General features: G+C 40.3%; 1 protein-coding gene across 1 annotated transcript in view; it reads left to right on the top strand.

The window, feature by feature from the left end:
• Window positions 1–4,684: 4,684 nt before the first annotated feature.
• Window positions 4,685–22,648, top strand: part of PTBP2 (polypyrimidine tract binding protein 2) — a 23,644-nt gene continuing 5,680 nt past the window's right edge. The window contains exons 1-7 of the mRNA XM_014537140.1: window positions 4,685–4,782; window positions 9,896–10,068; window positions 11,225–11,368; window positions 13,061–13,225; window positions 13,313–13,423; window positions 15,200–15,395; window positions 22,617–22,647. Coding sequence (XP_014392626.1) covers window positions 4,761–4,782; window positions 9,896–10,068; window positions 11,225–11,368; window positions 13,061–13,225; window positions 13,313–13,423; window positions 15,200–15,395; window positions 22,617–22,647 — 842 coding nt within the window. The 5' untranslated portion in view covers window positions 4,685–4,760. The remainder of the gene's footprint in view (window positions 4,783–9,895; window positions 10,069–11,224; window positions 11,369–13,060; window positions 13,226–13,312; window positions 13,424–15,199; window positions 15,396–22,616; window position 22,648) is intronic.

The raw sequence follows: 22,648 nt of genomic DNA, 5'->3' as shown, positions 1-22,648 counted from the left end.
AATCCCAAGCACTGTGATGTTGATGTCATCCTTATTATACAAATGAGAAAGCTAAGGCTGAGAATAGTTCAGTAGTTTACCAGTTACAGAGGAGGTGGAAGCTGGATTACAGAGCCCTTACTTTTTTTTATTTACCTAATGCCATACTTGTCATAAAAATAGTTATTAATCTATCACATCAACAGACTCTAAAAAAAGAAAAACCTCATGATTGCATCACTAGAAGGAGAAAAAGCATTTGACAGAACCGAACACCCATTTATGATAAAAACTCACAGTAAACTAGGAATAGAGGGGAATTTCCTCAACTTGATAAAGGACATCAAAAAAGCTATAGCTAAGCTCATACTTAGAAACTCAAGTTTTGTCACTAAGATCATATACATGGCAAGGATGTGCCTTCTCACCACTGGTTTTCAACATCCTGGAAGTCCTTGCCAATGCAATAAGGCAGTGGCCAGCAAACTGCGGCTCGCGAGCCACATGCGGCTCTTTGGCCCCTTGAGCGTGGCTCTTCCACAAAATATCACGTGCGGGTGCGCACGTACAGTGCGATTGAAACTTCGTGGCCCATGCGCAGAAGTTGGTATTTTGTGGAAGAGCCACACTCAAGGGGCCAAAGAGCCGCATTTGGCTCGCGAGCCGCAGTTTGCCGACCACTGCTGAATAAGGCAATAAAAAGAAGTAACCAGTATGCATATTGAGAAGAAAGGTATAAAACTGTCATTCACAGATGACTTGAGAAACTATAGAAAATTCAAAATCTCCTCAAACTAATAAACAATTATTGCAAGGTTGCAGGATATAAAATTAATATGCAAAGGCCAATTGCTGTCCTGCATATCAATAATGAACAAGTTCAATTTGAAATTAAAAACAAAATACCATTTACATTAGTCTCAAAATATTGAAATACTTTTAGTTAAAAAATCTAACAAGATATACATAGAACTGCAGAACTGATGCATGAAACCAAAGAATCAAGTAAATGGATAGGTATTCCATGTTCATGGATAGGAAGACTCAGTATTGTTGAGATGTCAGTTCTTCCCAGCTTGATCTATACATTTCATAAAAATTCCAACCATTTATTTTGTGGATAACAAAGTGATTCTAAAGTTTATGTGGAGGCAAAAGGCCCAGAATAGCCAGCACAGTATTGAAGAAAAACACAGTTGGAGGACTGATGCTACCCAGCTTACTCTGAAGCTACAGGAATGGAGACAGTGTGGTTTGGATTAAAGAGTGGACAATAGATCAAATGGGACAGAACGGAGAGCCCAGAATAGAGCCCCCATCAATACCATCCGCTTATCTCTGACAGTGGAGAGCGAAGACAGTCTCTTCAGCAAACGGTGCTGGAACAACGACATCACATGCAAAACAATGCAAATACACACACACGTTACACCCATCATAAGAATTGACTCAAAATGTATCTTAGACCTAAATGTAAAACACAATATTAGAAAACTCTTACAAGATAACATAGGAGAAAGTCTAGATGACCTTGGTTATGATGATGCCTTTTAGATACAACACCAAAGACACAATCCATGAAGAGATCATTGAAAAGTTGGATTTCATTAAAATAAAAAAGTTCTGTTATGTGAAAGACAGTATCAAGAGAATTAGAAGATAAGCCAGACTCGGAGAGATCCAAAATATAAAAAAACAACAACTCTTAAACTCAATAAGAAAACAACCTGTTTTTAAAATGGGCCAAAGACCTTAACAGACACCTCAGCAAAGAAGACATACAGATGGCAAATAAGCATATGTAAAGATGTTCCTTATTATGTCATCAGGGAGTGCAAACTGTAAAGCAACAATGTGATACTGCTACACAACCTATCAGAACAGCCAAATTGTGGAACACTGGCCACCGTAAATGCTGGTGAGATGGGGAGCAACCGGAATGCACATGCATCCCCAGTGGGAATGGAAGATGGTTCAGCCACTACAAAACAGTCTGGCAGTTCTTACAAAACTAAACAAACTTTTACCATGTGTCCATCAAAGGAGTTGAAAACTTACACGTGAAATCTGCATATGGCTGCTTATAGCAGCTTTGTTCTTAATTGCCAAAAACTTGAAGGAATCAAGAAGCCCCTCAGTAAGTGAATGGACAAATAAATAGGTGCATCCAGACAATGGAATATTTTTCAGCATTCAAATAAAATGAACTGCCAAGCCATCAAAAAGGTACGGGGAATCAGCGGTTCTCAACCTGTGGGTCGCGACCCCTTTGGCGGTCGAACGACCCTTTCACAGGGGTCGCCTAAGACCATCCTGCATATCAGATATTTACATGACGATTCATAACAGCAACATTACAGTTATGAAGTAGCAACGAAAATAATTTTATGGTTGGGTCACAACATGAGGATCTGTATTTAAAGGGCCAGAAGGTTGAGAACCACTGCCTTAAGTGCATATTACTAAGTGGAAGAAATCAATTTGAGAAGGCTACATAGTATATGATTCCAACCATATGACTTTCTGAGACAATAAAAAGGTCAGTGATTGCCAGGGGTTGGAGGTGGGATAGATAAGCAGAGCCCAGGTTTTTATGGGAGCCCATTTGCTATGGACTTTGAGTAATTGTGATGTTTCAGTGTAGGTTCATCTTCATAATAAACCACTCTAGTAGGGGGTATTGTAATGGAGGAAGCTGTGCATGTGTGGAGTTAGGGGTTTTATGGGAAACCTGTTCCTTTCCATTTTATTGTAAACCTAAAACTTCTAAAAAAAAGAAAACTAGTGAACATTTAACATGGAGGTTGTTCAGTTTGAGCATGCGTCAGAAGCACTTGGAGGGCTCGCTGGAACTCCGGGTCCCACCTCAGTTTTCATTCAGTAGGTCCAGGGTGGACGTGAGAGCATGGATTGCTGACACGGTTCCAGGTCTAATTGTTGTCTAGGGGCCACACTTGGAGAGTCTAGATGACCTTGGTTATGATGATGCTTGAGGTGTCTGCTTGTGTTCATCATTTCCATCATATAAAACGATGCCATGTTGACTCTTCCATACCTTGATGAGAAATTATAATGATGTGTAAATGGTGTTAACCAGGCTCAAGATAATGTTTTCATTTTTGTTATGCTTTTATTTCTCTGAGCTTGTAAAGCAATTAGGGAGATGATTATTTCTTTACGATTTTGATATTTGTTATAACGCAACTTATGAGTTTGAACACAAATTAGCATAAAGTTTTGATTAATTTGTATTGTTTTGGATTTTCTGAAATGCTTTGATATGTCCTTCATACCTTTTTTTTCATTTTGATAGTTGCATTGAACTTCTTTGTACTCGTGGTTTAAATCAGTTTCTGTTGATTTAGTGATTTGAAATAATAATACCCATGTATGTAAATATATACCTACTTAAAATGGGCAAAACAGTTGGTTTAGCTATTTTAATGCTAATCTATTCACATATTTTTTATAAATGCACATTTTTAAAATAGCTAAATCAACATGGTTTATTTGAACAACTGCATTTCTGAGAACATGTGAATTTATAACCTTTTCTCTAAAGCAAGCATGTCAAACTCAAAGGCTAACACAGGTCAAATAAACAAGGTTTAAGTTTATGTGGGCCGCAAAAAAACAAAAGCTTCAATTTTCATAGAAACGTAGGTTTATTTTGATAGAGACATGCTGAATACAAATGGCTGAAATAAATGAGTAATTGTTAACATAAAATAATAGAACATTTTAATAAAAATTAATATTTTTTTCTTGAACATTAACTTAGCAGACACTGAATAACTGCACAAATTAATAAGCATCATGCAAATAATCCTATTTTTCTTGTTCTCCAAAAGTGAAATATTTCCTATTGCGCACACCACACAAGTCAGTCCAAGACTAATGACGTGGCCATCGGCTGCTAAAATATTCGCTGCTAGTATTAGTGGGGAGAAATGGTGTGCCTGCGAGTAAGGCGTGTAAGGGAAATGAATGCAACATGATTATAGTAATCAGTCATTAGCAAACGTTGTAGTTCGTTATTAATTATGTATAACAGGATATTATAAAAATTAAGTCACAAAATTTTTATTAAAACGTTTCTCATATACCATTACATTGGCTGGGCTGCAAAAATATTTGTTGTGGGTCACAAGTTTGACATGCTTGCTCTAAACGATTTGAAGACATGACTCAGTTTCTGCTTATATAGGCAGAAATAAATTTCTCATTCTGTGGATTTTGCTTTCGGTGTTTTAGCTACTGAAATATATGCATAATTAATTTTAATAATGATGATAAGCTGTCCAGCTCTACAGGATGAAGTTCTCATTTTCTAAAGACCTGAGTTGTTCTGGGTGAATAAAGTGCTGTGGGGTCGGAGGATTCATAGAGTATTTGTGAAAAAGTCCAGCTTGCTGTAGCAGTAGGTGGTTTATAAAAAAATTGGCGTAGTTCTCCGAAGCTTTTGATTAGGGAACCAGTCATTTTTCCTATTGTCTTTGGACTTGGATGAAAGGGAGAAAAAGAAACTCTTGGCTTTGTGGGAAAGGGAGCAAGAGCCTTACTTGCGTCAAGTTTTTATTTTAGGGACTAAAGTTTTTGACTGTTCCCGTAGTGTTAGCACCTGACACTTTGTTAGTGGCTATTTGAAGAGTTAAAGATACGTGAAGAAATTTCAGATTAGTATTTCTAAATTTAAAGATGTCTTATGTTGCTTTTTGTTTTTATAGAGAGGATCTGACGAACTACTCTCAGGTAGTGTTCTCAGTAGTCCAAACTCTAATATGAGCAGCATGGTGGTTACAGGTAAGTCTTAACTCTCTTTAACAGTCATTTTTGCCATTTTATAGAGCAGGATATTAAAACTAAAATTTAGTCTGTTTTTATCAGAATAGACTTTTTAAATGCTTTCTGTTGACATTTTAGAGGACATTTTATTAGGGTATATATGTGTTAAGTGAGGAAATCTGAAGATGGTGACTTCTGAGGGCAGGTAACTGATTGCTTTTTTAAATCACAAAAATATTATATATTTTTTGTTCATGTTACAAGTTTCCTAATTCTCACCCATTCTATACTTCTGTTTTTAGCTTTTGTGTTTTGTGTGTCATAAAGTATTTTTAATTCTCTAGTTCATAAAGCCCAAACTATAGATAAAACCCAAAATTTCAACTACATAGTTGTATTTATTCTATGCTTTCAACTTTTTTTCTTTGCTGTAACAATATTTTAATTCTTTGAATTGATGTTTGTTATATTATCTACTTGGAAATTTAAAATAATTTACTTTTATAGTTAGGATTTAAAAAAATTGTATATGTCTGAAACAACACTGTGGGCTTTTGTCTGTAAACAAATGTAGACTAATTTTTATACCTTACTTTTATGGCTGAGACCAAAATTTTAATCTGATGATGATGGTGATTGATTTAGTTTGCCTTATAACCCTACATTTTAACATTTTTTACTGAAGACCAAAGTTCCTTTTTTCTAAAACTTTCCTGAATTGTTTGAGGAATTAAATGTGTTGGCAGTAAAAGGATTGTGAAAGACTGCACACATACTGATTTCCTTCAGGTAGTGGTTGCTTGTAATATACAGGCAGGCCTGATTTTATTGCACTTCACAGATGTTACATTTTTTACAAATTGAAGGCAAGACCTTACACCAGCAAAAGAAATTGTGAGTCACCTATGCGATTCTTGCCTTACTGCGATTATCTCTGAGGTTGGCCTCTACCTCAGTGCACACAAACACATTCCTGACCATTTAGTTAAGTAAAAATTACAATTAAGTATTTACCCAATATAGTCCTAGTGTTGTGAAGCTGAATTTGTCCACACAAAAAACCTTTTCTGTTTATATGGTACTAGAGGCCCGGTGCACGAAATTCGTGCACTCGGGGATGGGGGGAGTCCTCTCAGCCTGGATTGAGAGAGGGCACAGACCAGACCGAGGGACCCCACCGGTGCATGATCAGGGCTGGGGAGGGATGCGGGAGGTTGGCCAGGGGGGAGGGACCGCAGGAGGGCTCCAGGGCATGTCCAGCCTGTCTCGCTCAGTCCCGATCGGCCAGACCACAGCAGCAAGCTAACCTACTGGTCAGAGCATCTGCCCCCTGGTGGTCAGTGCACATCATAGCGAGTGGTTGAGTGTCCTTAGTATATCATTAGCATATTATGCTTTGAATAGCCAGCCAGAAGACCGGACACTTAGCATATTAGGCTTTTATTATAGGATAAGTTTTCAAATATACATAGGATATTCACCATGATAGGCCATAAATGTTAACATAAAGTAATTCTCAATAAATTTGAAATATTTGAAAGCTCATATAGTACCTGATTATAGGGGAATTTAATAGAAATTAAAAACATTAAGAAATCTAGGAAGTTACCAAATATTTATAAATTTACACAATTCTAAGAGCACATGAATCAAAGAAGTTTTAAAGGCATATTTCTGACTGAATGAAAATGAAAACATAATGTACCAAAATTTGTTGGATGCAGCCCAAGAAGTGCACAGGGCGAAAAAATAGGTCTATACCTCTTAATAGATACCTGTCTACCTATATTAGAAAAGAACCATATTAGGGGGGAAAAAAGGTTTACAGTTTTTTTCAAGAAATGGAAGAAAGCATAAATTGCCAATATTGGGAATGAACGTGAAGATGTTACTACAGATCCCACACAGTGTAGAAGGAACAGATTATAAACACTGGTAATGCCAATAAACAAGTTAGATGAGACAAATTCCTTTAAACTCTGATTTACCAAAACTGACATAATCTGCCATTTCATAATAGGTATAGATCAGTGGTCGGCAAACTGCGGCTTGGCCAACCACAGCTCGCAAGCCACATGCTGCTCTTTGGCCCCTTGAGTGTGGCTCTTCCACAAAATACCGATTTCTGCGCATGGGCCACGAAGTTTCAATCGCACTGTATGTGTGCGCCTGCACGTGGTATTTTGTGGAAGAGCCACACTCAAGGGGCCAAAGAGCCGCATGTGGCTGCGAGCCGCGGTTTGCCGACCACGGGTATAGATTAATTCTGTATCATAACTGAATTTTTAATCTTTCCACGGAAGTATAGGTGGCTTCACTGTTGAATTTTATGAACTTCAAAGTAAGAAATAATCATCTTAAATATACTTCTTTAGAAAATAGAGGAGGGGATACCCCCTAATTAACTTTATGAAGCTACTGTAACTGACAATACCTAACAGATGGGAATCAAGACTTCATACTAATGCAACAATGTGAGTGAATATTAGTAAACATTATAGGAAGCAAAAGGAGCCAGACAGAAAAGAGTACATATTGTATGATTCCTTTTCTATAAAGGCAAAGAACATAATTGATTTTTAGTAAAGAAACCTAAACAATAGTTGCCTATGGGTAGTGGGGATAACAGAAAGGAAGAACGGGGGATTTTCTGTGGTGATGGACGTGTTCTATATCAATTAACAAAGTTGTAAAACAAATTCAAAATGTATTGGAAATAGACTACCTCTGGGAACCGTCAGCTACTCATAGCCTTGTCTTGCTGGAATGTAAAGTAGGCGAAGGGCTGACAGCGGGTCCTTGTAGGCAGTGGGCTAGATACAGGATCTGATCTGTCGTAAAGTACTAAGGAGCTTGGACTTGACCCGATTTACATTTTAGAAAAGATTTTTGTTCCATTTGCTATTTTGTAGGTAGGGGTAGAGGGGCTGACTGCTATACTATACATAGGGAAGACACTTAAAAACTACACTACTCTAGAGATGTTAGGGTCTCAGAATATGGAGGAAACTGTATAAAGAAGTCAGAACATCTGAGTTATTGAGAAGTACACTGGTTTGGGAGAGATACATATTAATGTTAGAATCACTGGGTCAGTGGGTGATAGAGCCCCATTAACAAAGGGATGAAGTGGAAAGGGAGATTGGTTTTTGGTTGAAAAGAAAGAATAATCTGTTGCTGTACTCCTTTTTTAAATTATGCCAAGGAATGATACTTAATGCACTTTCTAAAGCAGCGGTTGCCGACCACTGGTGGTCCGTGAGGTCCGAGGGGTTGGCGACCGCTGCTATAAAGAATGAACCCATCTCTCGTGATGGAGTGAATCCCTTAAAGCCTTGTTTAACATGAGAAAATTACATGCACGTTTTCCCTGGAGTTAAGGAAAACTAACTTCCTTTACCTTTATGCACAGAGAACATCGAGCTTTAAGATTTTTTTTTTCTAACATAGAAAGATGAGCGTCTGTGTATGTTCTAACAGGCCCAAATTTGAATACTGTTGCTTTTAAGAACTTAAAGAAACCTTTAAAAGCTAGTGATTATGCTCGCCTGGAAAAATACACCATTGTTCAGCTGTCTCAACAGCACTTCCACAGACAGGATTATAGGGAGCCTTCTATGGTTAGCAGATGCAGAGCAGGTTTTCATTCTTACATTTCAGCTTGAACAGGATGTTTCTCCTGACTCACGTTACTATAGATTCTGTTTCCAACGAGTCTATCTCAACAGCCTTTCTCTGTCCAGAAGCTTTTCTACTGATTTCTTTACGTCGGAAAATAAAATAATTTTAGAAGTGAGAAAAGTTAATGTTAACTCATTTTGTAACAAATTAGTTTTTTCAGAAATAAAAGTGAAACATTTCAAAGTACAGCTAGCTCCAGCTAGTCCTGGAATTGGATTTTATTGAGAGACATTTGTAACTATTTGGTTGTTGGGCAGAGGCTTGACAATTGTCAAATTGCTCTCTCTTGAGTCATTTCTTCAGGCTGTGGAAGTGGAATATTCCTTTCAGTTGGGGAGACATATTTCTGCCAGTGCTGCATGTTGTTATTTCATAATAGCAGGATTTATTACCGTTAAAAGTGTGACGTTTGGCCTTATTCTGAAACTGAAATCATCTCAAATTCTAGTACATGTTACTCAGAACTCTGAGATTTTTATTTTAATTTTTATATGCAGACAATTTTGATGTCATTTCTTTTTATAATGCTTAACGTGTCCAGTACATGGTGTCACAGTTTGAATGTTTGTGGGGGGTTCTAGGCAACATGTCCTCTTCCAAACCTGCCTTCCTCTAACTTAGCCTTCTGTGTTTTCCACCTCGTGCATTAGGCACTCAGACAGCTAGGCTATGCAACTACTTGGAAATGCAAGTGACAGCAGATTTTACAGTAAACCTAGTAAAATGTGTACTGGCTGTTGGAGTTAACGAAAGAGCTAGCAGGATAACGGAAGTACCGTCTGTTATATATCTTCGCTTCTGGTTAACTCTTTAGGATTTCTGTTTTCCCATACAGGAATGTAGAGTGTGAGCATTCATTTTTCTTAGCTCAGTGATAAGGCAGTCAAGTCCATGAATGATGTATAGTATATAGATGTTGACAGCGATAAGATATTGAGGGAGATCAGGTGGTAATATTAAGTTAGCAGAGGCTCATGGGAGGTAAGCACCATGTGGACTGACTACATAATTATTTTTACAGCATTGCTTTCTTTGATCCCCCTGTGGAATATGATATTTCCCAAATTGAACAATTTATAATTTTCAGGTGAAATTATATTTTTCCTAATATTTGCCAACTCAAATTTTTACATTTTAAAAAATTTCTGTTAGTCTGTAATATAATTAAATTGCAAGATAATTATGTTCTTTAGCCATTGGACAATCTGTTTATGAGCTTACATTATCACTATTTTTTACATATACTGTTTAGAAACATTTACCTAGTAGCAATCTTAATTAATTGGTAGATAGGATTCTCTCTGTTTCTTTGAAACCCCAGTTTTTGAATTTTTAGGAATTATTCCAGTATACTCCGCTGTGTTTTTAGGTTCTTTCATAAACATTGCTTTGTATTTTTTAATGCAGATAAGGAAAATTAATATGAAGACTATTGTCTAATGTCTTTCAGCCAATGGTAATGACAGTAAAAAGTTTAAAGGAGAAGATAAAATGGATGGGGCTCCTTCTCGTGTTCTTCATATTCGAAAACTGCCTGGTGAGGTGACAGAAACCGAGGTCATTGCTCTCGGCTTACCTTTTGGGAAGGTGACCAACATCCTTATGCTGAAAGGGAAAAACCAGGTACGCCTTTCAGAGCCTACAGCTGGCCGCCCAACCAGTCCGCAGGTGTGCGCCAGCCTTTCTCCTGATCGAGGGAGGGCAGAGGGCGGAGCAGAAGCGGGGCTCTTCCTGGTGGGGGTGCTCAGGGAACTCACGCCCAGGGCGAAAGGAGCACCTGGCGTGCGTGCACTCAGACAGATTGAGCACTCGTTACAGTGAGATTGTGGAAACACAGATGGAGGACTTTCTTGTATCTCTGCCCTTTGTAATGTTGGCAGTAAGGGGCACTAGTCGTATCTTGGCTTTAAGCTTATTCCCTGGAAATACCTACCTGATAGCATTAGAAGAAAATAGTCATTAATCCTAGATATTCACTGAGTAGACGTGCCCGTTGCAGTAGGGTCCAGGTATATTAAAAATCATTTTGTTTTAAAATTCTAATACCATTTAGAAGCACTTATGAAATTTAACATTCCCTTAAATATTAATGCTACTACTAATAAGCTGACATTTAATTTTTAACTTTCTTTTGTCTCTTAAATCATACTGCTTTAAAAATGACTTTGAGATCTCTTTTATTCTCTAGGTTAGGAGTGGTAAAATCCTGATGCTAGAAAAAACTTAGCTTTATTTTTCTCTAGTTTTTATTTCATTTCATTTTATATTTTTTGTTTATCCTCACTCGAGGATATTTTTCCACTGATTTTTAGGGAGAGTGGAAGAGAAAGGGAAAGACAGACAGAAACATTGATGTGAGAGAGACACATCTATTGGTTGCCTCCTGCACACGCCCTGACCAGGGCCCGGGCTGGGGAGGAGTCTGCAACCAAGATACATGCACTTGACTGGAATCGAACTCGGAACCCTTTGGTCCGCAGGCCGACGCTCTATCCACTGAGCCAAACCGGTTAGGGCTTCTCTAGCGTTTATTGGGGAAGTAAGTACATTTGTGAAGTTTCGGAAATCAGGTGGAAGATGGAAGTACCGTGTACACAGAGTTTTGTGTGCCTAACCTTCAGGAGAGGATTTCCACTTCTGCTTATGAGAGCAGCTAAAGTCACTGGAAAGGTTATATTCTAGTTACTGATTTTCTTATTAGCTGAATAGATTAGACAGATATTAAAGCTTATTTGAATTTAATTCATAGCATGAAATATTTTTGCATTTAAATCTTTAGGCATTTTTGGAACTAGCGACAGAGGAAGCTGCTGTTACCATGGTGAATTACTATTCTGCTGTGACCCCTCACCTTCGCAACCAGCCCATTTACATCCAGTACTCGAACCACAAGGAACTGAAAACAGACAACACCCTGAACCAAGTGAGTGTGTGTAGGCACATGAATGAAATGGCCGACAGCATAGTAGGAATCGCATATTAACAGAAAATACAGTTTTTAACCATTCTGAAGCTGTTTCCGTGGGCATCGTTATTTTTTTTATGACATTTTCTTGCAGTATGTTCTTAAATATTATGTTTATTTACAAAAAAAAGTATGTTGATCTCTTCATATTTTAAATTAGTACTGTGTAAATTAGTTAAATAGTATTTTTTCAATGTTTTTAAGGACCTGGTCAAAATATTCTTGTTACAAGTTAAAATTTTATATAGAAACTGTTTATGCGGTAGGACTGCTAGCTATTTACACAACTCTACTGCTTGGATTTTATCAGTTAAATGCCTTTGGTTGTTGGACTTTTTATAATTTGTATTTCAGTTAGTCTCTTTAGCTAACACATTTATAGGTTCACTTAATCAGCATTTTAAAGCTATACATAATCCTTGGTTATGTAGTATTTCAGTGAAATGGACATTTCTCTCCTTCAGCTTTATTGAGATGTAATTGACATATAACAAGGTGATTTGATACATGTATATATTGTGCAGTGATTACCACCATAGTGTAGCTAACATCTCAAGGAAAAAAAAGGAACACTCTACGAATTTGTATGTCATCTTTGCAAAGCGGCCATGCTAATCTCTATTCTGATTTTAATTGATATACCTCCAAAGCTAGCACTGACTCTTGTCTATTCTCTTAATGTTTTCTTTTGTGTTCTCCTTTTCCTCATCACTGTTCCCTTCTATATTCCTTCTCATCTGCCAGTACAGCTTTTTAAACGGTGAAGCAATGTAGAGTATTTCATTGTTACATTTAACAATTATTTCCTTAATAATGATTTTTTGACCCCAGATAAGGTAGAAAGAAATTCTCTTATCAGTGAATCTGTCATAGTAATAATAGGAATAGCATAATAGTTGTAGTAAAGGTAGTCATTTTGGAGCATTTAACATATGATTTAGTTGACAGATTTCCAAAAAATACTGTACTTCAATTCTGTATGTATATATATTTTTTCACATTTTAAAATCTCAGAAATCAAGATGTTTGTTACAGTATTCAGTGTCATGGTTTATTAGCAATGTCTTATTAGTCAAACATAAAATAATAGTGTATTAAATACCATAACATTATATGGGAAATGTCTTTCATATTTTATCTTGAAGTGTTCCTGAAAATCTAATGGTTTTAAACTAAAGTGCACAACAGTTTTCTAAAAACTTTGATGTCAGATGTTACACTAGTATGAAAAAAGACTTAAATTGTATTGTGAATATTCTTATTTTAAGATTGTATTAGAAATAAGACTATGGGAAATCTTTTGGCTAGTAGAGTAATCCTTTTTGAGGTCTGCCATTTGCCTTTTTATAGAGTGAATACTGTTAGATTGAAATGTTATTGTTCTCTAACACTTCCATCTTAATGTTCTTTGGGAGTAAACCACATTGCCTATCTTGGCTTGTTCAGCATTGGTCCCAATGCTAGATGATTATTTTGAAGTAAATGCTAGACTATTTGAATTAACACAATGCCTGGCGCAAAAGGCTCATTTGAGTGTTAAATTTTATTTATATGTATTTTAGAAAAGAAATGAGCTGATAGTGTAACATGTAGCAAAATGTTAGTGAAAATACTGCGTGTGCTTGCAAAGTCCTGGTCTTTGCCTTGCAGCGTGCCCAAGCTGTTCTCCAGGCCGTGACGGCCGTGCAGACGGCAAACACGCCTCTCAGCGGCACCGCCGTGAGCGAGAGCGCTGTGACCCCCGCCCAGAGCCCGGTGCTCAGAATCATCATCGACAACATGTACTACCCCGTGACCCTGGACGTGCTTCACCAGGTACGTGTGTCTGAATTCGCATGTCAGCCAATAGATTGGAGAAGTCATAAGATAGTAGATAATGTTTTCCTTTTGATGTTTTACCAGATATTTACTAAGTTTGGTGCTGTATTGAAGATAATCACATTTACAAAAAACAACCAGTTTCAAGCTCTCCTCCAATATGGCGATCCAGTAAATGCTCAACAAGCAAAACTAGTAAGTGTAGAGCTGTTTTGAGATGTGATCTTTTTCCTAGGCAGATACACACTTGCACGTTTAGCCCTGTTAATGCTGATGTAGCTCAGCTGCGCCGTGCGTGCAGCGTTACAGGTGGCGCAGACTGCGTCTGTGGGGTGGTGATGGGTCCCACGTCTGCTGTGTTCTCTGCTGCATTCGTAGAACTGGCACTGATGTGGGTTCTGGGACTCGCTCCGCCTGTCACAGCTTCCCCACACCTGATGGCGCCACAGCTCTCGTCCGCCTCAGCCCTCCGTGTGCATCCCAGTGTATACAGGGTTGGTTCTAACCTTGCTCATTTAGTTGCTGTGCTTCCATGCTTGTTAAACACTAGAGGTCACATAAAATTAACAGGCAAGGAACCAGGGTTGGGAAGAGACTCCGATAATTTTTCAGGTGAGAAGGAGATGAAAGCCTCTCTCTCGAGCACGAATCCATGTAGCAGGCAGTGTACCTTCCGGTTTGGGGGGGAGAGCGCAGTGTTCTGTGAGCCATCTTTGGGTTGGGAGCCCTGTACGCTGGGTTTGGTTGGTTGGGGGTTTTTGAACACTGCCAGTAAATGCAGAATTTTGCTGTCTAAGAGAATAACGACTCAGAAAAAGAGATGACTGGTGGAGGGGTGAGGCAGGTCGGGGCAGGGCACTGCGGGCGTCGCCCAAGTCTCCGCCGAGGCTGCTGTGCTGCAGGCCAGTCTTGAATCAAAACCGTGCGTTCCCGTGGGGAGCCGCAGGAGCAGAGGCACGCTCCCCTCGGGCCTGGTTTGCCTGTGCAGCACAGCACGCCCTACACTGACATGACGCTGGCCGAGAGCTCAGGATAGGTGCCTGCCCACTCAGATGTGGTTAGAATCCGTGTGGGTGCGCAGGCACGTGTGGGTAGTCCCTTTAAGTGGGTTTTCACCAGTATTGTATTGAAATGGGTCAACGTGTTGAATTATTTTTTAGGTTAGTTTAAGCTTGGTAAATATATTCACATAAACTCAATCTTGTATATGAAGGGAAGAGGCGTCCTTTTCAGAGTGGGAGTCGTTGAATGAATGACAAACCTTGTGTACTTAAGTAGCCATCGAGCTGTCCATAACAGGACACTCCTGGCTATTCCTACGTCTGCTTCACTCATTTCCTTAGTCAACCACATGGCAATCAAATAGTCAGACTGAGGGAATTAAAGGAGGGAGAGCAGGCCTCCAGCTGTGCAGCCCGCACTCCTCCGCACGCCCTTGGGCACGCCGCGCGGGATTTGCTGCATCCACAGGCTGTTCTGATGCAGGTTGCGCACCTCAAGGAAGGGAACGTGTTTTGCCCATTTCATGGGACTTGCCAGATGCGTCACAGTGACAGTTACTTGGATTGAGCCCTTCAATGTGGCATCAGCAGAAGTGACCTCATAAAACCAAAGCACTGCCGCCCGCAGCAAGTGTGGGTGTCACACGGGCATCGTGGCTGCAGGCCGTTGGGGCACTGCTCTGGCAGGACTGTTTGTGACCCTTGTTAATTTTTTGCAGATTTTTAAAATTAGAAGTATTCGTACATGTGCCTAATTGGTTGTATTTTAGATTTAAGCAGCACCTTCTCTTTCAAGAAGATAGTACTTGTGAAAACTAGTTCCTGTTCAGCTGGCATAGCGAGGAAAGAAGGAAGAGGCTTGATCCCTTCCTGGTCGCTCTTACGTGCAGGCTGTCAGTGTGGTGTCAGTCTGACATTTTGCTGATTGTCACTCCTTACCATTGCTCATGTGCTTTGTTCACTCTTACAGGCCCTAGATGGTCAGAACATTTATAACGCTTGCTGTACTCTAAGGATTGATTTTTCCAAACTTGTGAATTTGAATGTAAAATACAACAATGACAAAAGTAGGGATTATACTCGACCTGACCTCCCGTCTGGGGATGGACAGCCTGCCCTGGACCCAGCTATTGCCGCAGCGTTTGCCAAGGAGACATCCCTCTTAGGTATGATTTCCATTGTCTGTACCATTGTCCCCATTTGCCAATGGCTTTGAAAGTGCCTGTTGAACTCCAGTAAGTACAGTGAGTCCCCCCCACCCCCCCGTTAAGAATTTAATAAATTGTGTTACATTTTACTTTTCTTGGGTGAGAAGCCATATGAATACCTTAGTGTTCTTCATAAGATATATCAAAATTATATCAGGTGTCTTTCACACCCTCACCTGCTCTCCCCAAATAAAAGGAGAAAAGCTCTAATGGAGAAATACTGTTGAATTCTTCATAAAATTTTACACTTTAAAGTTGATGTCATGCTGTCTAGAATTAAGTCTAGGTCCAGGCCCCTTGTGCATGTTTTGGGGGGTAATCTGATTGTTTTCATTAGCACGGCATAGAAACAGTGAGATGTTAGCAGACAAAATATGGAATGGGAGGAGGACGTATTATATACTCTCGCTTTTAAAAAAATTACACTGGAAAGAACTTTCTATAAAATTTATTTGGTATTTATTTGACTTCACCTTGTTTGACAATGGATTTGACCTACCTAACAAAAACAATGCAAAAATTTGCAGCTGATAGAGTTGGAATCAAGATGAAGAAAAAATAAGGAAAATGTTATTTTGTAAGTAAAATGAATGAAGTCATCACTTAAGATGAAATCTTAGTTTCCTTTTACTTGATGTGCCTGGGACATTCTTGATTTCTGACATTTGTAAGGTTGTCTTTAGAGTTTCTATCCATATGGAACCAAGATTTATGCGTCTTAAAGAAGCTCTTACAGTTAAGTTTATGTCCATCAATTAAAAAAAGGAAAAGTATTATAATGAAATAATTCTTGAAAATAGATATTTATTTACTGTGGATATGTAACATTGCACTAACCATTTGTAAAAATGTAATGTAAGTGATGATACATCTTGAATAGAGGCACCCTAATGCAAGAGAAGCAATTGACATTTGAAATTAATTCTGGAGACTTCAGACAAAACTGACCCTTTGTTCTAATTTTCTGCTCCATCCAGCACAAGCCATCTGTTCATCCTGAGGATAATAGATGCTTTGTTTTGATAACATTCTTTCCTGACAAGCTCTGTTACTTTATGGATCTAGTTTAAGCCTTTATTCCCTCAATTCAGCTTATAAATTAATACTATTTCAAGTGTACCGCTTTTAAAGGTAAAGTTGAGAGAAACAATGAGTGATACATGACTTTTGTTTATAATTATTACTATAGATTCTTAAGTTCTTTACCGGTAGAAATTGTATTATTACATTTATTGAATATCTTGTAGGTCCTAGGCATTTTGTTAGGGACTTGGCAGATACATAATTTGATTCTTAAAATATCAAACAAAGGAGAAGATGACGTCAAGAGTTTACACGTAATTTCTGAGAAGCTTAAAAAATTCGCATGCAACTCATTAAAGAAACAGTGTAACAGCAAAATACCGAGAAAGCTTAGCTAATATCAAACATCCACTTCCTGGACCCTAAGGTGCTCTGCGCCTTGGCCCAAGTGTTTGTATTTGCTTAGAAGTCACTGGTTCTTTTCTAGGGAATTCATCACTGTTTTCCCTGTCATTTCAAGTGTGTCCTACATTTTTGCATTGAAAGCATATGAGTTAAGCTTCTCAGTTCTTAATAAATTGTGTAGTGTCTTCCAGCTCTGTGTTGAATACATTAATATATTATGTTTTTGTTTATTCTCTCCACCTGAGGAAAAAGAAGGAAGGCGTTCTGTGGTGAAAACATGGGACTTCACCTTCCTTTACTACGTGACTTCATCATTTACCTGTTTTAATGGCTTTGCGTCTAGTTAAATATAACTGGGCTTTTTATTCTCAAAGTACCCTAAAATAGTTTTGGAAGTAGGTGAGTGACAAGTTTTAAAAAATCAAATAATGGCAGCCTCTAGTAATTTGGATAATTTATAAGAGATAACCACTGTTACAGTTTTACTGAAAATACAAACTTTTGTACAAAGTTAAAACCATCTTATTTGCAGTTTTGTGTATAAGTGTCATTAAGAAAATTTTTAAATGAAAGTTTAATAGCTGCATTGTGTGATAGTGGGCAGCTTTGTTGGACATACTTCCATACTTTTTAACTGTAAGTGGCGTATGATAGACACCCTGTACATAACTGTGTTCTCTCTCAAACTGTTTCTTTAAGCTGGATTCCTAGAATTAGAATTAACGGGTCAAGGAAAATGTTCAAGGATTCAGATTCTTACTGCACATGTCTTTAGAAGGCGCTATTAATTTACACTAACACGAGCGGTACATGAGTCTGCCTATTCCTCCCACTATTGAGTGCTCTTTTTATACTTTGTAGGGTCTTCATTTGATAGGAATATGTCAGATTGTTTATTATTTCATGGTCTAGTGTTGGATTCCTCAAGTATAAGAGAGGAAGAGAGTTAAAGACTTGGAACTTGAAGCAGTGCACATTTAAATCATGGGTAAAATAAAGCACCAAGAATCAAGGGATGAAATAAATAGGATTAAAATGAGAAGTGCCTCTTCAGTTCAGTAGTTACCATAAGGATAGTCTCAAGGCATGTATCTCAGGTGATAATGGATAGAGGATGTACTAGGAGAAGAAAGCACCTGCCCTGAGGCAGGGTGCTGAGGAAAGGGGGGTGGGGCTCAGGAGTACCACAGGCCCAGGGCAATGAATGCAGTGAGGACATGCGCAGTCACTACCTCCAGCAGGGACTCCACACCCAGACGCCTGAGTCCAAGATCTGGCCCAGCCGCCACATTTGTAACGGACGTGGTGCCAGCGGTCCCTGGTGCTGTGGCCGTGGTGAGGGTCAGTGTGCTAGTGCCTCTGATGAACTGGGCAGGGCCTGGCCTATAGTGAGTGAGTGCTCAGTGCCTGTCATCTAGTGTTGGTTTCAGGCTGGCTTCAGTTCTAGAATTCATTGTAGTGACTGGATCCAGAGGACAGTGAGAATGTTGGGGTCTGGGAAATGGAGATATTGTGATAATCCTCGTGAGAACTGGCGGGGTTTTTATTGAGCCGCGCACATTCAGGGACAGAGCTGGAGTCAGAAACAGTCATTGGCCTTACAATCCCTGTTCTTTTCGCCACTCTGTCTCTGAAGAAAGGGAAGAGTGGGGGAGGTGGAAGAAGAGGACTTTGGAAATTGGTTGAAGAATTTAGGACAGTGATGGCGAACCTATGACACGTGTGTCAGAGGTGACACGTGAACTCACTTTTTTGGTTGATTTTTCTTTGTTAAATGGCATTTAAATATATAAAATAAATATCAAAAATACAAGTTTTTGTTTTACTATGGTTGCAAATATCAAAAAATTTCTTTATGTGACACGGCACCAGAGTTAAGTTAGGGTTTTTCAAAAGGCTGACACGCCGAGCTCAAAAGGTTCGCCATCACTGATTTAGGAGTTTCTGATCCTTGCTGAACATGAGATTGACAGTAGGAGATAGGACTTCAGTCTAGTGTACTTTTTAGGGAACTCTTGGGAATAGACTTTTCAAAAGGCTGACACACTGCGGCTCGCGAGCCACATGCGGCTCTTTGGCCCCTTGAGTGTGGCTCTTCCTAAGCCTTAGGAGTACCCTAATTAAGTTAATAACAATGTACCTACCTATATAGTTTAAGTTTAAAAAATTTGGCTCTCAAAAGAAACTTCAATCATTGTACTGTTGATATTTGGCTCTGTTGACTAATGTGTTTGCCGACCAGCTGGACTAGGAAATCCGCTAATGTTGGCTACCAGAATGTGGGATTGGTGTGCGCACGCGTATTGTTGCTCTTACTACTTTACAAGCTCAGATGAAAGCAGAGCCAGAATGGAGGCTTGGGTCTAGCCTCGCCTGCACTGCAGGGTGTGAGCGGCGGTGGAAGGAAGCTAGAGCCCCTGGGCTTCAGGCAAGCCCTGCGCGGGAGCAGGCAGGTGGCTGGTAGCTCTGTGGCTGTGCAGGCACCGCGTGAGGGGCGGAGAAGCGGGCGGAGTCTGGAGGTGGGTGTTAGGAGGATTGGGAAGTTGGAAGAGTAAATGGCTGAGGCAGGGAGAGGGGAAGAAGACAAGGGCGGAGCAAGAGAGCTTCTCACTGGGGGCCACGTGCACAGGTGTGGCTGAGTGGGAGGAGTAGACAGAAGACAGTCCTGCTTCAGGGATGTACTGAAAAGGCTAAGGATTAGGAGCTTTGTGAGACTTGTTTTTTTGTTCATCCTCACCCAAGGATATTTTTCCATTGATTTTTTTTTTTTTAGAGTGGAAGGGAGGGGGAGAGAGAGAGCGATACATCGATGTGAGAGCTACACATCGAGTGGTTACCTCCCACGTGCACCCTGACCAGGGCCAGGGATCAAGCCTGCAACTGAAGTATGTGCCCTTGACTAGAACTGAACCCGGGACCCTTCAGTTCACTGGCCGATGCTCTATCCACTGAGCCAAGCCGGCGAGGGTGAGATTTTTTAATTAAAAAATTTTAATTGATTTTAGAAAGAGAAAAACATGGATAGGTTGCCTCCCTCACAGGCCCAGACTGGGGATCGAACCCTACACCTTTTAGTGCACGGGATGACTGACACTCCAACCAACCAAGCCACACCTGCCAGGGCAAGATGATTTTTAGTTGGGTAACTAACTAGTTCTTCAGGTAAGTTTTTTTGGCTTAGTAGATTCTGAGAGTTATCACTTAGAATTGAAAATGAAACCAGGAATTAAACTGATTTTAATTTTAAAAAATATATATATTTTATTGACTTTTTACAGAGAGGAAGGGAGAGGGATAGAGAGTTAGAAACATCGATGAGAGAGAAACATCCCATCAGCTGCCTCCTGCACACCCCCTACTGGGGATGTGCCCGCAACCACGGTACATGCCCTTGACTGGAATCGAACCTGGGACCCTTCAGTCCGCAGGCTGACGCTCTATCCACTGAGCCAAACCGGTCAGGGCCTGATTTTAATTTTTTATTATAGAAAAGAGCCAGTCAAGTGGCTTTGGTGGACTAAAAAAAAAAAAAAAGATTTATATTGTTAAAGGGGAATTTGAGAGTTGATACTGCATTTCTTTCTCCTGAGTGTGTGAGTGTGAGTGAGTGAGAGAGAGAGAGAAAGAGAGAAGGCAACTGGATCCCATTAATACCAAGGAACTTAACACAAGTGTCAGGTGACTGTTTCTACTAACAGCCAGTTGAGGCAGGGAGACGAGCAATGATGGGACAGTGTCGTTCCCACCGTGAAGTGTGCTGGTGCCAGTGTTAGTGGGACCACGTGCGTCAGCCACAGCCACGTGGAGATCCAGGAAACGGTGCTGCAGGCAGAGGAGGGTCCCTGCTCAGAGCGCCTTTGCTGTGAGGCGTTCGGAATGGCTCCTTATAGACTGACACGGGCATCAGGTGAAGGGGTCTTTCCGCTCAACGGTACATGGCAATAGCCTGTCTGTCCTGAGGACTGTGGTGCTTCCCACGTGCGCGGTTAGTGATGCGGTGGCATCGCTGGTTGGGAAGAGCCCGCTGGCGGGTCCAGAGAGGAGACGCTGGGCACAAAGGGCTCAGCCTCAGGTCCTTCTCTCGGACTCGCTTTTAAGTGAAACTGGGCGCACGGATGACACAAGATTGGCCCTGAGTTAGTAAGTGTAGGTCAGTGTCATGGGTACATGAGTTCATTATTCTGGTCTCTCTACTTTGGTATACAGAGATTTTCCAAGACAAAAAGTAAAATCCAAAGAAAAGTGGAGAAATAAAAAAAGGGCAGATCCCAAACCATGGTGTGGGCAAGAGGTTGTAAGATAAACTCAGCCAGAGCCAAACTCGAGAGGGGGCAAGAGGGCAAGCAGCAGCTGCTGGAAAGGGGGCATTTTCAAGTCAAAAGCCAGAGGCTAAGAAAGGGTGAATCTTACAGAACCCTTCAGACTGGCAGTGGGCGGTCATAGTAGTTTCCAAAGTGAAAAGATAAAAATTTGGCTAAAAGAATAAGGTATCTGAAACCAAAGGTAACAGCACGTCCCTGTGACATACACGAGAAGGCCGGAAAGAAAAGAAGAAACACAACGGCAGCTGCGGGACCACAGTGCTAAGGGCCAGGTCTACCCAGTCTGTCTAAACTAACTCCTTTAGGTTGGATTTCTTTTTGAATCATGGGAAGGAGGACAAGACCATGTCTTCACATCTTTATGAACTAATAGTCACTGAGAAGCTGGTGTGGAAGGATAAAGGATTCCTGTTCATTGGCCTCTGAAAAGCGGATAAAAGATGCTGAGGTAGAAGGAGATTCTCTAAGAAATAAGTATTTTAAGGAAGAAAGAGCAGCAGAGACTGGGAAGTAGAACCGAGAAGTCAGAAGGACGTAGAAGACGGGTGGTGAAGGACAGGAAACACTGACGGGCCGTTTGAAACCGTGGCGGTTGCTTGTTCCTCCCCCTGGGGAGCATGGTAGTGGTGGAATGAAGGCAAATAGATTGTGGTAAGACTTCCTTCAGGCCCTTTGTGTACATTAAACACTGTTCAGGGCGATTTGTTCATAGCAGTGATTTTCAGCCCTTTCATCTCATGGCATAAACTAAGGATTAACATTCTGTGGCCGCCAAAAAGTCTATTTTTTTGCCAATATGATGAAAACAATAGGTATTTTCTTTCACACTTGGTGGCTGCTGCTGTATTAGCTATTGGCAGTGGCTGCATTGGGCAGTCAAAGGGACATGGTCAGTGTTGCTGCCTAGTCAGGTGTTGCATGTTGTAGACACATTCACAGCCCCCCGTTGAAAGTCGCTGATCCATAGAAGGGGGACCCGACCCGCTGGTTTCATGAGCTGTGCTGCCTGGTTTGGTTTCCGGTGTGAGTTCATGAAGACGGCCCTGTGTAAAGTGAGTCACTCGTAGTGAAAGGTGGTTTTAGATGTGGCTTCTCGCTGTAAACCAGGGCGCGCATGTCTTGACTCGAATGTGTTCCACTCTATGCTTCCTTTGCTTTTCCGTGGAAACGCGATGGTTTAACTTGTTAACATAATATAGCATGTACTTTAGTTGTAATAGTTAATGATTTCCCCGAAATCAGCTGTTTTTCTGTAACGACTCCCGGTCAGCAAGCCCTTTTTCTCAGTGTTACACGAATTCCCTTTCAGGAACCATGTGGAGCGCAGCCCCAAGTCCTGCAGCCTTGGTGCTTAAGTTGGTGTTTGTAAACGACTTGTGTGTGTTTCGTAAAATCCGCTTTATTTTAAAATTAGGGCTTCCTGTTGCAGCTGTTCCAGGAGCTCTGAGTCCTCTGGCCATT

This window comes from Myotis brandtii, unplaced genomic scaffold (assembly GCF_000412655.1).
Source record: "Myotis brandtii unplaced genomic scaffold, ASM41265v1 scaffold1733, whole genome shotgun sequence".
NCBI classification, from domain to species: domain Eukaryota; kingdom Metazoa; phylum Chordata; class Mammalia; order Chiroptera; family Vespertilionidae; genus Myotis; species Myotis brandtii.
This window is presented reverse-complemented; position numbering and strand designations above follow the sequence as displayed.